This window comes from Pinus tabuliformis, chromosome 5_1 (assembly GCF_031772625.1).
Source record: "Pinus tabuliformis cultivar Carrire ecotype Pingquan chromosome 5_1, CPIR1, whole genome shotgun sequence".
NCBI lineage: Eukaryota > Viridiplantae > Streptophyta > Pinopsida > Pinales > Pinaceae > Pinus > Pinus tabuliformis.
This window is the reverse complement of record NC_142305.1, coordinates 930274218-930293308: the sequence shown is the minus strand read 5'-3', so window position 1 is coordinate 930293308 and position 19091 is coordinate 930274218. Positions and strand designations below refer to the sequence as shown.

Below are 19091 nucleotides of genomic sequence, written 5' to 3'. Positions count from 1 at the left end.
ATCGGGAAATTAAGGGGTTTGGTGTGTTACACTTAATTTGAACTTAACCGAAAAAATGAGCTAAGATCTTGTTGGTTGAGTGTCTTGATTAATTAAATGTTAGGCTTATTTGGAGGTTGAAGAGGGGGCATAGTCCCCAGTTTGTCGCTGGTGCAATTTAATGAAAACTATCTGTAGGATTTGACCAACTTGAGAAAATTATTAATACAACATGAAGAATGCATAAGTTCAATAAAATCACAAGCTAAACCAAGACATATCACATATCTCAACTTTCATTCACTTCACAATAATCAATGCACAAATCCTAAGATGTTTATATCAATCTTATTCTTTTATAAATATAGTAGGTCTTAGTTCATAGGAAGGGATCATATCATCTACAAAATAGGCCTCAGAGTTCCACAATTTGGAGGCCCAATAGCTAGGAGGCATATGAAAATTAGGATTATTTATCAAACCCTTTAGACCCCCTTTCTAGTTTCCCTCTAGTGGAATCATAGTCCCTCTTGCACTCTACCACTACTAGCTTTGAAAATTTTAATGCTAACTTTCCAAGTAATATTTACATATCTTGAAGAGACCATTGTGAGTCATCCCCATGGTGTATCAAAGAATATTAAAGGAATTACACATCTATACATTCATTGATTGGGCCTTGACTTTTAGCTCCACACCACGAATTCATATTAACATACTTACATCATTTACATAATGGATGTGATGGGCCCTAATAATGAATATTTTACAATCCCATCAAGAGTGCTATTTTTTCCTAATTATACATAATTTGACCCTCTTCGATATACATTATATTAGTTTGCATTATTATCATGTGTAGAGTAAAATTGTTTGAAAGGGTCCTATGTTTATAGTTTACTTGACCTTTTTTCGCAATAAATGTTGAGACGATAGGATTTTGTGAAGGAATTTTGTCCAACAACATGGAGAAAAATTAGGGATCTTTTCCCTCATAGAGTTGACACTTAGCCCAAGCATCTTTACACCCACTTGACGGTAAATTGACCATCTTAGATCCCTTATTTAGGTCAAATGGATCCTATAACCTAGGACTTGTAATTTCCATATTTTGGAGGGAACTAGTGCACCTATCAAGGGGGTTGCTTCCTACCACTGTGTATAAGAAGAAACTTGAGGCTCAACCTCAATAGTCAAACTTTGCTTGTAATTTTTCTTTGTAACTTTGAAGTTTTCAAGCTACTTTAATTTCAATAAGCTTGTGTACTATGTTTTAGTAGTTTAATGAAAAATATATTCTACTTAGTTAGTTAGTGTTGATAAACTTATGCCTTTGAGTGCCTTGGGGAGGGACCTCCCACAGAGCTCTAGAGGACCTTTTATATTTTAGGTTGTTCATATTTATATTCTAGCTATATCACTTCTCAACATTTCATTTTGAAGAAATTAAGCAATAGTATAGTTGTTTGTTTCCTCTAGAAGAGAAGTTTAATGGCACAATCAATTTTCTTTGTGGTATAGATGCTTTAGCCTTCTTCCACGTGCATTTCAAGTCATTTGAATAGTTTCCATGATCAAAAGGTATTATTCCCACTTTATCAACATTCTATAATTTCTTGTGTAGATATCTTGTAGGATTGCAAAACTTCCTGTAGGTCTACAATTGCTTCTCTAGAACAATGAAAATTTGTAGTTTTTTCATATTTTTCAGTTAGCAATGCATGTTTTCTTAATGATATGATGTTCAAATCAAGAAATTATGCTCTTAAGGTTATTAGGGAATAGTTAGGGTTTTGAGTTGCTTCAAGTCTTGATTTTCTATTTGCTACAACTTAGTTTAGTATTGTGGTTTTTTTCTAACAAGTTTCATAACAACGATTTTCATTTCCTTTGTTGCAATGGTTTGATTTTTTAAAGTGGATTGCTTGGTAATAGTTAGAGTAGGATTTAATTTCCAATCATTCCTTTGATTTTCTACATTCATTATATTAAGTTCTAGTTTTCAGCATTCAAAAGTTGTTGTAATCGTATAGTTTTCCCCTCTATTGAGCATGTACAGTAAGACCAAGGGTGACATTTAAACCACCACTAGGCATAAATAGTTACATAAGGGAAGAAATAAGAGTGTGTCTTGCACACATAATGCACATCATCTCGAGGTTTGTACGACCTTAGGTTGACAATTAAAGTAGAAATCTAAAGATAGGTAAAACATGTTAGTTCTGAATCCCATCACTTTTTGGCATTGTTTCCAAGGAGGTGCTAAAATTTCACATGATTGAATCTTCTTTATTGTTGACGGTGTTGGATAATTATCTAACACTAGGGGGGTCTCCCTAATATGAAGTCCCAATTAGACCTCACAACGTTTGGGATAGGAGCCCCATCCGATTTGCAGGCCCGACAACCACCATTTGTGTGTTTTGCTCTTGGATATCAAATGTAGAGAGTTGAATGTGAGACCAAATGTAATATGCTAAAAGAATGAAGACAAGATCAGATATCCATTGATAGTTTGTGGAACATGATATAAGAACACAAAAACAACATAATGAGCAAGAACATGCCTTCAGAAAGAATCAGATAACTGAGACTAATTAAGACATACTCAACGGGAAAGTGCTAGAAACTAACTGGAAATTAGTTCACCATCAATTAGTAACATGACATTGAATGAAAAATAAAGTTTCAAATCCAACACACAAACTACATGAAATGAATTAGTTCATAAACATGTAATCAGTGTGTAAACACACATGCATACATAATGGGAATACCAAATAGCTAATATAACCAACAGAGGAATACATGGAAATCAATGCATGAATTGAAAAGTTTCTCATTAATATTGTCGCCCATTCAAATACATGTACAACAAGCTCATCAAAACCCAATAGTGGGATGAGAGTAGTTCATATCATCTTCAAAACATAACACTAGCCTCACAATCCCTCCACCTATAAGCTACCAAGAGTGAATGCTTTCAGCTCCTCAAGAAAAAAATAACAATCCTATTACTAGTCTAGCATAAGTGCTAAAAGTCCCCTCTCGAATGAGGCATGAGGTTACATTTATAGAAATGAGGAGGGTGACCTTTCACCTTCTCCTATGACTCTTAGACTCCCCTCATGACCTTTTTGACTTCCAATTGACTCTTCATCTTCCCTAAGACCTTTTCAGCTTCCTCATGATCCTTGATATCCTTATTGACCTGTTACATTATTTTGGTATTTGTCATTTTATGCCAAGATAATATATTACAATATATCAAGAGAAAAATTAGCTTTGATGCAACACTTTGAGAGAGAAATTGGTTGATGCCTTCGTCATGCCCTAGGATAAACTTGGTGCAGGTCGAATTGTCCAATAATTTTAATTAACTCTAATCATCCCTGAGAACGTACAACCAATAACGAGATGTAATATGAGCATAGTCCATTACAAGTGGTTTTGGCATATCATAACAACATCATATTAGAAAATGATTAAAGTGCTTTTTGGACTCCTAGTTTGTCCAGTGATGCTATATGGGTGTGAATTGTGGGCTAGCAACACCCCTGTCTCAAAATGGAAACAAATTGTGAAAATACAAAAACGCTTGATCATGAGTAAGTTCAAAATAACAAATTTGGTACCTTATGAGATAATGTTGATTGAAATAGGAGCAAATCCCATCGAAACAATTGATATGGTGCAGGTCATGAGATACCTAAAAAGAATTGAGAAAATGAGAGTAGGTAGATGGCCTAATGTTATCTTCAATGAAGGCATGAATGAAAGAAAGAAAACATGCATGAAACAAAACTATACGTGGATGTAAAAATGGAATATCTACCTCAATGCCTGTCCCACAAATAGCAAGGAGCTAAAGAATTTTGTTATGGAGAAGTTTCGTAAATGGGTATGGGGAAAATATTTGGGTAGAAAGAAGTACTACATTGAGGAATTCAACCCTACGTGTGATCTACAACAAAAAGAGTTCATTGGAGCTAGCATTATGTGGAGGGCAAAGGTTCTTATTTCTCAATTAAGAACCAACTCACATCAACTTCGGTGTGAAACAGGATGGTGGAAAAGGCCTAAAGAAGCTTGGGAAGAATGGGTGTGTACATTTTGCATGTCTGGGGCAGTGGAATCAGAAAAACATTTCATTTTGGAATGTGATGCATTCAAAGACATCAGAGAAATTTATGGGAATATGTTAGCATCAATTTCTTGGCATTGTCTTTTCAGCGAGGGGCTTGTTGGAAGGTTGGGTCAGCTCATCATTAATTTGAATAAGAAAAAGATTAAATTGCAAAAGGCGAAAAACAAAAAACTAATAGTCCCATAGACTATTTTTAGTTTCGTGGATGTTAAAATATCATTTAATTTCATAAATTTTTCTTAACAAAATATTATATTTTTGTATTCTTTCACCTAGCGCATTATTGCGTTCTAATAGTCGTTTCTTAAAGCATGGCTCCCTTATCTCAACGTTTAAATGTAACGTTACCTCGCAACACGAAGTAGCAACGTTGCATATGGTCATGGTTTCAATGTATATTGTTCTATCAATGCATTGCTTGAGTAATTCTCCCTCAAAATATGTTTGTATTGTATCTTCTTCCACAATATTATTATATCTTTGCGCATGGTCTTGCATTATCTTCCTTAACACAATTTATATACTCTTTACAATATATTATGGTTCATAATTCTTTGTGGGCATGTATACATCATTCAACGCACTATATTATCACCTCTGCAACTTATTACTCTTATTGCATTCCAAGGCATTGTAGTATCTCTTGCGTGGTGTTCTAATTTATTACTTGCTTTTAGCATCATATATGGCGTGTGCTATCATGATTTTCACAACTCCAATGACCTTGGTTAATAAGTAGTTTTTTTTAGGCATGACTATAACGATATTCATTACATATGTAACACCTCGAAAGGATACCACTCATGGCCAACATTAAATGAATTGATAAATTATGTGATATAATATGAGCTTTACAATATTTAGTGCTAGAACTTTGAATGAACATATAACAAATGAGAGAGTTTGTGAGCATAAGTTGATTTAGGTATTTCTTGTGTCCTTGCTTGAAGACAGGCTCGGTACATCATGTGAAAATTTAATACTTTGTCATAAATTCATGAGCATGCAAGCACAAACCTTCTTCTTTATTCAACATCAAATCCCTTTCAAAGAAAATGATATCAAATAGCCAAGAATACAATGTTGGAGGTTGAAGTAATTTGGCGAGAGAGTTATGGCTTGAAACCAATCCAATATCCAAGTATGGAATTGATGTACAATATGATCTCCACCCACGATGATGCAACTAAGTTGACTGATCATGCCATGAAATTTTCATAAGATGTGCCTCGCAAGATGAGGATCAAGGTAGAACACGAATGTCATCAAAGTCCCCAAACCCTAATGCATTTAGAAGAACGGGAATCAAGATAAGCCAAGTTGGATATGTATCGTGAAAACATGAGCATCCATAGGATAAAATGGCAGTTAGGTTCTTGAACAATTTAAACCAATTCAAGCTACAAGCATACCTATTAATCCTTGAAAATCAGAGGGGGAACCAAAATTGAGTACTCATGGTGAAATATTTTGGGTGTTGTCGCAGCTACAACACTTGTTAAAAATAACATAGAATTTTACTTGCATTTCTTCTTTCTTATACATTAAAAGAAGAGAAAAAATTTAGATAGCAACATTTCTAGTTTTCTTTAACAACATGCATGCCTCAACTTAGAGATAGGTTATGAAATTTTTTATGTAAAACCCCCACCTCTGAACCAAGAGCGAGAAATGAACAACAACCAGTTGATTGTGAGATATCCTCTCCACAAGAAACATAATATCTTACAAATTTTTGGAGAGGAAATCCTTAGAATTTGAGAGCCTCTTAGAAGAAGAAGGAGCTACATCTCACTAAACCATGGGTGAAGATGGGGACCAAAAACAAGTTTTTGATTTTCTTATCAAGGAAATTAATGGGAAGGTAAAGCTGAAAAATATCAACCCTTCTCTACACCATCACTTCTATGGATAACCTACTTAAGACCTCAAGACCTTCTTGTTTTAGTTTGTTTTTGCATGCAAGACTTATGACTATACAGTTGATGAGCATACGATCAAACTCTTTCCCTCCATATTGAAAAATTCATCTCTAAGATGGTTCATGAACTTAGGAGGAAATACCATCTCTAGCTATGATAAAATGAAATAAACCTTCACCAACATGTATAGGTATTACTATAGAGAAAGAGATAGAAGTGATGGGATCTTTTAGATGACCCAAGGAGAAAATGAATCCCTAGAGGACTATGAAGAAATATACCAACTCAGTTGCAAAGATCAAACAATTGCACTCTAGATAAGGATTTTCTTATGATTGTTTTTCTAAGAGGCGTCAGGGAAGACTCATGGAAACACTAAATCGCCTAGCAAATGGGGACATTTGCTAGAGGGATTATGGAGACATCAAGCAAATCTTCATAAACCACTCTAGAGAAAATAAGAAAATGAGTAGGAATGGTAAGAATTTTCTAAATTCTTTTTCTACAATTACAAAAAATGGGATAGGATGAATGTTAGAAGATATGAAAACAAAATCTTCACACTAGTAAGTAGCTTTACGGATGGATACTTTAGAGGTAAAGAATAAGTAGAAAGTGCATTCACCATCTGTTGTCCTAAATTTGCAAAAAGGAACCCTCATAATGAATGCCCACTTAATACTATAGAAATATGTGTTCTTGTGAAGAACCTCGTCCAACTCACAAGTACCCTTCATTGCCAAGTCTAAAATATCTATATGAAGGAGCAGAAGGAAGTGTGGAATTTGTATACTTCATTAATCAAAATAGACCAACAACACCAAGGTCATTTCAAAAATGTATGAATGATAACTCTCCATAATACTTTATTGGTTATAATGCACAATTTGGATAACCTTGGCATAAACCTAGTCCACCTCCTTGGACTATGCCTAAACAATGGTGATATCCAAGTCAACCTACTATTCCTCCTTACCAACAATTTCATAATCAAAACTCTTAATGGAATAATACGCCATAGGGTTGGAGGCCATAGATGGCTCAACTTCCATATGAATGCCTATTCCTCCTAAACAAGTCAATATACCTCAAAACACTTCTCCAAAATAACCACAATTTCTTTCCCAAACTACCCATAATCCTAACAATAAACATTCCCATCTTTTTTGCAATCATGGGGGTACCTATCAAACCCATTCCTTGGATTTTCAAGAGACCAATATGAGATCGAGAAAGGTGTTACAAGATCATCCTAACCCCACACTTATATAATATCTATAAAAAGAAAGAGAGGCACCTTCTCTTTAATGACTCGATATTCCACAAGTTCCATCTTATCCTAGAAGGTTAATCACCAAGAAAACATATACATCGAAAGAAAATGAACTCCTAGGAGAACATAAGAACATTTGTGTTAAAATTATCCTTTAATAGGCAATCAAAGATGTTCCCATATACAACAAGTACATAAAGGAGGAATGTCTCAAAAGGTATAAGATAAAGAAGAAGGATACTCATACCATAAATGTCATAGAACATCTAGTAGATCTTATGATTGGGAAGCTAATTGTTTTAAGTATTTGGATCTAGGAAACTTTGTAATAGATGTTCACATCAACCAAATCTCAATTCATAATACCTTGATTTATCTAGGTGCTACAATAAATGTCATGATTAAGGAAACAATGTTGAAACAAAAACTTCAATATTCACTAAGGGAAACCACTATAGTACATCATCTTGCTAGTGAGTCAACAATGAAGACTAAAGGGATGTTAGAATATGCCATGGTTTCCATTGATCCCTAGGATTATCCCACTAACGTTTTAGTACTCCAACCAAAAACCAATTTCAATGGATATCCACTTATTTTGGAAATCCCTTGGCTAGAAATAGTAGATGCTTACATCCAGGGAAAAGTTTAAGGATGGAAATTTGTCATAAAGTGTAGAAACCTTGGTGAATCTTTCTAGTCCCTACCAAGCAAATTGTTAAATATTTGGTGATATTTTTGTAAAAATATTCAAACTTATAATGATTTGATATAGCCTTTATAAAATTTTGGCTATTTTTAAGTATATAATTTTATCCTATAAAATTAGGGCAATTTTTTTTAAAGAAAATGGAAATTGGAGAATATTTTTTTTAGAAAACGCATGTAAAATTAGCCCTTATATGAAATTTATTCCCTTAAATTTCCCTTCCTTACTTTAGTTATAGAGTAAACAACATGTCTATCACTAATAGTCAATCCCAAAAAACAACTTTACTTTATTGTCCTACTTAGCCACCAACGGAAGTAGAATTTCCAACATGGGTGGAAGAAGAAAAAGAAAATACACTTCTATTTCTAATTTTCTACAAGATCAGTACCTTGATATTGTGCAATTAAGTGGCTTAAATGATGAACAACAATTTGAATTCTTTGTTGAAAAAGAGAAGGGTATGTGGGTAGAATTGTTCATAACTAAAATTGATAAACCTACTACTAAAACTATAGAAATATGCTCCTCTGAAACTCTAAAAATCAGCACAAACCTTACCACTAACCAAGTGTAAAAATTGTTGATTGTTTTGAAACATCGTGTTGCAACATTTGCATAGGACTATAAGGAGATGAATGGCATCCATCCATCCATTTGTACTCACTGAATTTACTAAAAGAAGATTGCAAACCTATCAAACAACCTCAAAGAAGGATGAAGCTTGTAGTGAAAGATATTGTTAAAGAGGAACTAAAAAAACACTTGGATGATAGGTTCTTCTACACAACCTATGATAATGAGTGGGTTTCACCCTTAGTTATTGTCCATAATAAGAATGGTCAATGGAGAGCATGTGTATACTACAGGGAACTTAACAACTCCACTAGGCAAACATCATTTTAACTTGTCATTTATTGACCAAGTCCTAGATGCCTTAGCAGGAAAGGAATACTTCTCATTCTTGGATGAATTTTGTGGGTACACCTAAATACATATTAGTCCAAAATACCAACATAAAACTACCTTTACCCATCCCTAGGGGACCTTTTCCTATAGGGTGTTTCCTTTTGTTCTATGCAATGCTCTCGCCAAAAAATTCTAGTATATTTTTAGATCTCATTTATGACATTGAGGAAATCTATATTTCTAAATTAGCACCTTAGGTAACTCCTTCTAGGAAGCCTTGGCCAATCTTGATAAAGTTTGTCAAAGTTATGAAGAAATTAATCTCTCCCTTAGTCATGAAAAATATCAGTTTATGATGAATGGAGGATTTGTTCTAGGACATCATTTATCTTCTAGAGTAATTAAAGTTGACCAAAAAAAATGATTATCATAAGGCATCTATCTGTTCCTTAGAAGAAAAAAGATGTCAACAATTTCCTTGGCCAAGCGAGTTACTATAAGAAATTTATAAAAGATTTAGAAAAATAGTCTCTCCCTTGTTTTCCCTACTAATCAAGGACAATTTTTTGTTGGAAACCATAGTACCAAGAAGCTTTTGATTGCATAAAAGAAAAACTTACATTAACACCCATCCTACAAGCCACAAATAAATATTCTTTTCCATATCTATATTGATGCCTTAGACAAAGCACTAGGAGTTGTGTTGGGACAACAAGAGAACAAAATGCCTTATGCAATTTACTTTATCAACAAAAAGTTGACCAATGGAAAGTTAAACTACATAGTTACTTAGAGTAATTCCTTGCAATAGCTTATGCTTTTAATAAGTTTAGGCATTGTGTTATTGGACATCAAGTATTTGTGAAAACAAATCATGCTTCCATTAAGTACCTCACAAACAAACATGATATTAATGGCAGAATTATAAGATGAATTTTGTTATTATAGAAATTTTATCTCACTTAAAATGTCATTGCAGATTTTTTGTCAAGAATAAAAAAAATTGTTGATGAAGAGATTAGAGGTGATCAATTCCTAGATGAACACCTCTTTGTCATCTCAATACATACCCCTAGGTTTACTGACATAGCTAATTATCTGACAAAAGGGAGGTTCCCTCCACATTTTTCCTATAGGAAAAGGTGCAAATTTATCAAGAAAAGTGTAGCCTACACTTGGATTGTAGTGTGTATATTCAAGCCTAGACTAGTTCAAATCTTGAGAAGATGTGTGAGGGAGGATGAAGTGCATGATATCCACCATGGATCTCATTATGAGCCAAGTGGAAGACACTATGCAAGAAAAAGGACAAACTACAAAATCTCACAGTTGGCTATTTTTGGCCTACCCTCCATAGGGGTGCTCACATATATATTTCTCATTGTGATGAATGCCAAAGGATGGATACAAGCTACCAAAAGAAGTGAGATTCCACTACAACCACAAGTATCACTACAACCTTTTGATAAATAGGGTGTGGACTTTCTGGGACCTATAGATCCTCCTTTAGGACAAAAGAGATACATCACAGTGTGTATTGATTACTTGCCCAAGTGGGATGAGGTAAAGGGAGGTAAAGTACATACAAAACAAAAGGTAGTTGAGTTTTTGAGAGAGTACATGTTCTACAAATTTGGATTTCCAAGGGAAATAGTTATTGTCTGGAGTGCTTAATTCACTTCACATTTCATTGAGTAGATCATAGAGCAGCACCACATTCACCAACACAATTCCATTCCTTACGACCCACAAGCCAATTGACACATTGAAGTGACAAATAAGGAGTTTGAGAACATCCTCACAAAGATAGTCAGTATGAGAAAGAAGTATTGGGCCAATAGACTTACAGAAGTAGCATGGGAATATAATACAATATGGAATACTACCATAGGGTTCAAACCCTGTGAACTAGTTTATGGCAAGAAAGGCATGATGTCCACTAAGTTTGAGCTTGTTTCCTTGAGGATAGCCTCCCATTTGGATGTGGACTTATCAGATGCACAAGAGGAAAGAAGACAACTTAATGCATTGTATGAAAATAGATTGCAAGCTCTCTTCCATAATGAGATAGTATAGCTACAAAGAAAAATTTGGAATGACAAGTGTATCAAACTTGGGAACTTCAAGGAAGGGGATTGGCAATTACTATATGATTCCAAATTCAATGATTTCAAAGGTAAACTCATAACAAGAGTTTGGACTATACATTGCTGAAATTTTTTATGATAATGACTTTGTCAACATCAAAACCGTATATAAGAAACAAGTCTCATTATTAGTGAACGGTTTTAAGATTAAAATCTACAAGAAGCCCTTGACAAACGAAGAATTTGCAGAAACAATGAAGAAATGGGATTTGGATGTGATTGGTAGATAAAATATCTCAATCCATTTAAAATCAAAAGAAAATGGATAAAAAAATAAAGAAAATACCCAAGTTAAAACCACATCGAGGTGCCTGAGACAACCTTCTAGCAAAGAACTTCATATAGGAAACCCTAAGTTTCTCTAAGTTTGAAATGAAAAGAAAAAATTGCAACAAAGAAAACCTTTTAAAGCTTGTAGGAGCATAGGAATGGTGAAAAACAAATAAAAACAAAAACAAAAAAACTTTAGCACCAAAAGAAAAAATTCATAACCAGGAGCAAGAACAACAGTTTCAACAACAATTAAATACTTCTATAATACAAAAAAGTACAATGATCATCAACAAGTTGATCAACCATGGTACAAATGATATATACATGGGATTCCACCAGCATACTAGCCACCAACCAACCTAGTCATAATCAACACTTGCATATTAGCAACAACTTTCATTGCAATTCATTTCATTTGCTATAAACCACCTAGATATTGCATATCATTTTATAAATTGCTTTTAACAACATACCATCTCGATCAGCCCTTTTACACACCATTTTATTACTTTTACATCTCAATCACCCAACATACTTACCCTTCATAATTCATACCTTATCATTTCAAACCATTTTCATCCATGTTCTTGCCTCTAAAGTGCCATCACACATTTTGGTACATATCTACAGCCTTTTTTAGAAAAATTGTAAATCTATAGGAAACATAAAGGAATCTAAAAAAGAAACATCCCAAACCATTTTTCACTTGGGACACACCATATTTTAGTCAAGACATCACCAAGGACCAAACAATTTTCAACAACAACAAAAGCTGCAAATCTTAAACATCTACAGGATTCCTTGCAACTAGGACTTCTATAATAGTAATTTACAACAACAATTTCCAAAAATTCCAACACCATCAACTATGAACCTTGAATACTCTAGTAACAAAAATGGTACGAACTCAAGTATGATGCTCTTCGTTGCAATAAAATCTGATAATTTTCATGCACCACTGTATTAAATTTTGGTCAACAACACCAAGCCACAACAAAGGAGTTTGTTTGGTCTAGTCACAGAGAACACAAGAAAGCTCCATATTAAATTGTATAAGAATAGTATATATGTATGAGGAACCATTTAAGTGCATGAACCCAATGCAAGAGTAAAATACATTTGTCAGCAATTTTTTAACCCAAAGGAATCGACAATTGGGTCAGTCTCGTACTCACATGACACGGGATCGATTTTGGCGATTTTGGCTACTACCATTATACCTCTAGGGGCCTACGACCTATCCTCCTCTCCATAAACTGGGTCACGACTAGGGGATTGAACCTTGGGTCTCTTGGATTTTGCATGATTTCACATCACTTTGATCACCAATTGAGCTGCCCCTTGGGACTATTTGGAAGCATTTTTTTTTTAACTAGCGGAATCGGCAACAGCGGTGGTATCGTACTCGCATTACACGAGGTCGAATCCCACTGGTTGCCACTATAACCTCTAGGAGGAACCGCCCAGCCCGCAAGAACGGCCCTCGGGTAAGAAGAGACTCAAACTCGTGACCTGCACAGTGGCACAGACGACTTAATAGATGTCCGCTAGCCATGAGACCAAACCTCTGCGGGCTATTTGGAAGCATTATTTAATTGAAGTGGAGTTTGTGAACTTTTGTGCATGTGGTTGTGGGGTGGCTTCAAGATATCTAAATGATGGTTTGGGCTCAAATTTCCCTTGATTTGTATCTATGGAAACAACCTATGTATTCTCCAATTTCTTTTGGTTATATGCTTTATGTACTTTAAAAAGTTACTTAATAGAATTATGAAGTATATTTCAAAAAACACGCTAAACATCAGAGTGAGTCATGATAAAAAGGCTCAACATCGTCAAAGAAAGAAAACATGACTATCTCAAACAAATGTTGGTTGATCTAAAAAGAAATTGGGTTATTATTATCAACACAATCCCTTGAATGATGACTCAAAACACAATGAAATAAGAGATTCTAATGTAGAGTTCCACTACTTGAACTTTGTTGTTAGCTAGACTTTGTAAGTTTTCCTTTAGTGCTAAAATTTTAGGCATATGCAGTCCAAATGTCCTAAAAGATTCCCAAGTTTGTTGGAATAGCAAGCTAGGAAGGTATATCACACCTTTTGATCTTATGGAGACAATAAGTGGACAATCAATAGTTAACTAGGAAATTCAACTAAGTAATCAATTGAGTGGCCAATGGACATTTGATTGGTCAAGCAATTAGACCAAAACAATCAACTAGTGTGAAGAACAAGGAATTTTTTTTGGATTTTATTATACACCCTCACCATTGTAAGTGGATCTCATCTCCTCACTTTAAAGGAGTTGGTCACACCTTGTTGCTATATAAAACAACCTTATAAATCAATCTATAACAATACAATTGTGATGTGTGTTCTAAAATATTTTGGTTTCTTACACTTCTATGTATGTGTCCAATTGTGTACGCGTGATGTAACAATGTCTTCATACACCGTCTGTTTCTTGGAATAACTAGCTCTCTAATCTACCGAATCCCCTAGTTATCCAATATAGTATCATCATTGGTGGTTTGAAATCTAGCATTTTGTATACAAGCATTTTGGAGACTATCAATTTACATGCTCCTATTGAGTTGAATATGTTTGGTAGATTGACTTGAGGTTTCGACTTGCAAATTGAATTTAGCAATATATTTTTTATTCAACATCATATGTTGTAAGCAAGAGCCTATGATATTAATGGCTACAATTATGGAATATGGACACAATATATGGAAACACTACTAAAGAATAAACACTCTAGCAATTTATAAAAATTGTGGTTCTAGAAATTTGATGTCGACAAAAAGAAGGATGATTCATAACCTACATCTCTAGGGAGATTTCCTTTCAGACAAGCAAGATCCATTCTATGAATGATGTCTGGAAGAAATTGAAGTCTCTATGTGAGAAAATTGATGAAAGTAACGTTATCCAAATTGAGAAAGAGTTGATCTTTGTATATCCTCTCTCCTCTAAAAGAATTGAAGATTACTTGGTATGTCTAAAGGAACTATAATAGAAATTAGGTGAATGGGAAAATGATTTTACAAATAAATATGATCAACTCATAGAATTAACCTTAACGAATTTAAATACACTTTATGATGTGTTATGTTCAACATTATATGTTTATGGTACCTCCAAAAAGCAAGATGGTAAGGATTGTTCATTTGATTTTTGTTGTGGTTCATTGGTTAGGACATAGGAAAAATAGCTTGAGAAAGTGAAACTTGCAGTCAAGCAACAATCCCATTTATTGAAGGGTAAAAGTTGACAATATTATAGAGAAAATGGTCAACGATGTAGTCAAGAGAAAGAACATGACTGCATCAACCAAATAGTTAAGGAGAAGTTGGGTGATCAAAGTTAAACTAAAAAAGGTGGAAAAAAGAATAATGTGGAAATTCCTGGAATTGCAGCAACTGAGTATTATTCTCCTGACTTAACAGTTTATTTGTCTTCTGTAATTATTATTACGACAAATAGCGAATAAACCACACTACAATTCTTCACCAAATAAAATATGTTGTGGAAAAAAAATAGCAATTGAGAAATAGATGCACACAAACATAAAATAATGACATCGTTATTTTAGACTAAACATCCCCGAAAAAACCTTGAAGTGGAAACCAGTGCAATAGATGAGGGCTTATTTTATTATGCAACAATTTGAGAATTATTACAACTGGATGCCCAGCTGGCTATCCTCCGACAATACACTAACAAAATATATTGGAGATCCCACATCTCCTCTATGAATAAGCTCGGCCTCATTTGGCCTTCTCACACCCCACACTGGAAACTCGCATTGCTGCCTGGAATACGCACTACTGCCTTTGTGCAATTCCCACAACCCTGGGTTTGCCTCCAACTAAGTTGTCTAGCCTCCCTCTGCCTCTGGATTGAATTTTCTTTGCCTTCCGAACATTGATCCGGCCTCCAACAACTGATCAAATCCTCTTCCAACAACTCACACTACTAGACTAGCTAACTCGAACTACTCAAATCGACCTTTTCTACGAACTATTCAGCCTCTTCTTACCTTCTTGACACTAGAAAACTGAGGAAAATGTCCTCTGAATCTATGCTCCCAAATCTTTGTTGCCACTTCTCTCTGATGCTCTTTTCCTAGCTCAAACTACACCATCACTGAAAACTGTGAACTGGTAGCTCGATCTACCTTGCTCATAATGATCACACTAATGCTTCTCTCCAAACCCTTGACTTGCTCTTATAATCTTCTGTTGGGAAACCAATAGCCAAGATCTAATCTCGATCAATGGCTTAGATCACTTTGACTCCATCAATAGAAGTCTCTAGAGAAAAATCGAATTACCTTAATTAATTAACTTTAATTAACCAACTTCCCTAAGTTAGACTTAGGAAATAATTAAATTATTGGCTAATTAATTTAATTAAGGCGTTTCTGAGTCTTATCTCGTGAAACCTTTTCTGGGTTTTGGATATTTCATGTTCCTTAGCCTCTTAGACATCATAGAGACTAGAACACTTGTTTGTTAATACCTCAAATTCCAAAAATTAAGACTCCCTCTTACTGAGGAAGGTGTTCTCCACTATACCCATATGTTATTTGAAATAGACGAACTTGGCTCTCCTTATAGCCTTTGTGAGTATGTCATCGACCTGTTGGTCTGTGGGAACTTGTTATAGTTGAATCGATCCACACTGTTGTTGCCTGACATATGCAATACCTCCTTTCTTCACATCTTCAACCTTATTTGAATTCTTATCACTGGAAATCACTATGAAGAAAATATTCATTGTCCACCATGCTACTTCGAATACTCTTATCCCACATTGTTGATACTTCTACACTACCTCTGTGTTGCTACTATCATTATACCTGTGTATACTGATCTCCTCAAAAGTTGAAGATCCAAACTTCCTCTAAAGCTAGACTCCCTCTGAATCTCGATCTCCCTCTAGGTTGGAACTACACCTTGCTCTCTGCAACTAGACAATTCATTGCATGTGTCACTACAACTAGATTCGCAACTGTCCCTTGAGTGTATGACTGCACCATGTTGGATCTGCACTATCTCTCAAGTATTTGACAGTGCCTGGTTCTGGCTCGGCAACTGTCTCTCGAGAATCTGACTGCGCCTAGTTCTTGCTCTACAACAATCTCTTGAGCATTTGATAGTGCCCTGTTAACACTGAACACATGTACCTCATGTATCATGATTGTTCCTCCTGCTACTTAAACTATGTGGGCTCCCATAGCTAAGGTATTGATCCATGTGAGGAATACACAACAATTGGATATGATCTATTGATCAAGCCCTCATGAATAGATCTAGACCTCCTACTACTTTTCCCATGGACCCTGCCCAATCTGGCATACTAAAGCAACATACTCCTCCATCTGAGGATAATGTCGCAAACATAGTGAACTCATCCTCAAATTTGGCAGACAAGTGATCAATCTTTGTTGATGCTGCAATCAGAGTCCCCTTCTTGTCCTTCTTCCTCTTTGAACACTGGGTGACATAGTGACCAAACTCATCACATCCAAAGCACTTGACCTTCGACATGTCTTTCTTCTTCTTCTCTCCCTTTGATCCATGCCCTTCACTGGGACCCTTCTTCACTTTTTCCTTTCCTACAAGGGCTACGTTCTCTTCTGCCTTCTCCACCTTCGGTCCTTTACCACTATTTTTGGTAGCGCCATCTACGAGACTAAGACTTAGCTCTTCCTAAGTGAAGTCACTCCACAGGTGTTCACAATCTAGTAGCTTATCTCATCCATCGATTCCTAGAACGAAATTTTTACATTCCTTGCTAAACTCGTTTAGAGTTGTCCACACCAGTTCACTATATGTTGGCTTCTCTCCTACAGCTGCAAGTTCATCTCGGACTCCAAGAATTCTAGTGAGATAGGAATTTATGCTCTCACCCTTCTGCATCTTTCTTGTCCTCGGATTCTCCTTCTTGAGAATCATTTTTAGATTCTCTTATGGACCCTGGTATAGCTTCACAACAGTCCCCCACATTTCCTTTGTTGTATTCTTATCGGCAATATGCGAGACAATGTGATACCGAACCTCATTTAGGACAATCCTCTTTGCTTTGGTCATATCCTTCTTGTAATCAAGATATTGGATAGGGTCTGTCGGTTCAACTACAATTGTTGTCACGAACTCCTTCATACCATGATTGTTCAAAAGGAATTGCATCCTGGCCTTCCAGATGCCAAAGTTTGAGGCTCCATCAAGTCTGTCCTAATCTCCGAATCTTGATGTGGCCATCTCTGCAAAACTCAAATAAATGTAGAACTATACGATGGAAATCTCCTTCTCCTTCTAGAAACTCAGCCTTCTCACACACTCCCTTTGGAATGCATAGATTTACTTCCGCTCTTGTCTCTGGTGTCCTTCCCGGAATTCGCACTACCTATTGCTTCTACTAGGTAACTCACTCTACCTCCCAAAAGTCCTCAGGAATATAGCACGCGCAATGATAGCCTTGAAACTTGTACTCACTAGACTGAGAAGTCTGCTACGACCTTCTACTACTAGATATCACAACCTCTTTTCCTGCAACTAGAAAACTGGAAACCCTTTGAGAAATAAACTGGGAATTTCGCTTATGTGTTTTTCTCTTCCTTCCCTGCGCAGATCTTCAACTGCAAACCCTTGTTGCAAATCTTTGTGCCTAGATCTACTTTGTGAATTTACTGATTGACTCTCTGGAATCTCTTCTTGGCAACCACACTGCCTGCTACTATTGCTTTAAGGCAAATTGAACTTTTCCTTCACTCTGAATTGTAAATCGATTTTCTTGCCATAGCAACTTGCACTACCCAGTTGGCCTGCACAGATCTAGAAACATGTGCTTCAAATCTCCCCCTGAAAATGCACAAACTAATTCCTTTTCTTCTGAGCCATTGATTCATCTTCAATGCTCTGATACCATGTGAAAATTCCTTGAACTACAACAACTGAGTATTATTCTCCTAACTTAACAGTTTATTTGTCTTCTGTAATTACTATTACGATAAATAGCAAATAAACCGCATTGCAATTCTTCACCAAATAAAATAGGAACTGAGAAACAGATGCACACATACATAAAATAATGATACTATTATTTTGGACTAAACGTCCCCAAAAAAACCTCAGAGGGAAAATTGGTGCAACAGATGAGGGTTTATTTTATTATGTAGCAATTTGAGAATTATTACAATTGGATGCCCAACTAGATATCCTCCAGCAATACATTGGAAAAAATATACTAGAGATCCCAAATCCCTGCAAATTAACTTGACCTCCTCTGGCTTGCTCGCACTCCACACTGGAAACTCACACTACTGCTTGGAATACGCATTGTTGGCTCTGTTAAATTCGCACAATCCTGGATCTGCATCTAATTGGGTCGTCTAGCCTCCCTCTGCCTCTGGAATTAATTCGCTCTACCTTCCAGGCATTGATCCGACCTCTGGTAGCTTACCAAACCTCTTTCGACAATTTGCACTGCTCAAATAAGCCTCCTCTTTCCCTGCCTCCCGGGCATTGGAAAACTGAGGAAAATCTCCTCTTAACCTTTGCTCCCAACTCTTTGTTGCTCCCTCTCTTTGATGCTCTTTCCCTCGCTCAAACTGCACCCTCATTGAAAGTTGTGAACTGGGTAGCTCGAATTGCCTTGCTCACAATGATCACACTAATGCTTCTCTCCAAGCCCTCAACTTGCTCTTATAATCTTCT

The 19091-nt window shown here is 35.7% G+C and overlaps 1 protein-coding gene across 2 annotated transcripts in view; it reads right to left on the bottom strand.

Annotated features, from left to right (window-relative positions):
- Positions 1 to 19091, bottom strand: part of LOC149167833 (acetyltransferase At1g77540-like) — a 125920-nt gene that overhangs the window by 84843 nt on the left and 21986 nt on the right. The window contains exon 2 of one of the 2 annotated variants that reach the window (XM_089433180.1): positions 3041 to 3190. The exons of the other annotated variant lie outside the window; for it this stretch is intronic. Coding sequence (XP_089289306.1) covers positions 3095 to 3190 — 96 coding nt within the window. The 3' untranslated portion in view covers positions 3041 to 3094. Of the gene's footprint in view, positions 1 to 3040; positions 3191 to 19091 lie in introns of those variants that run through there. 2 annotated transcript variants of the gene reach the window in all.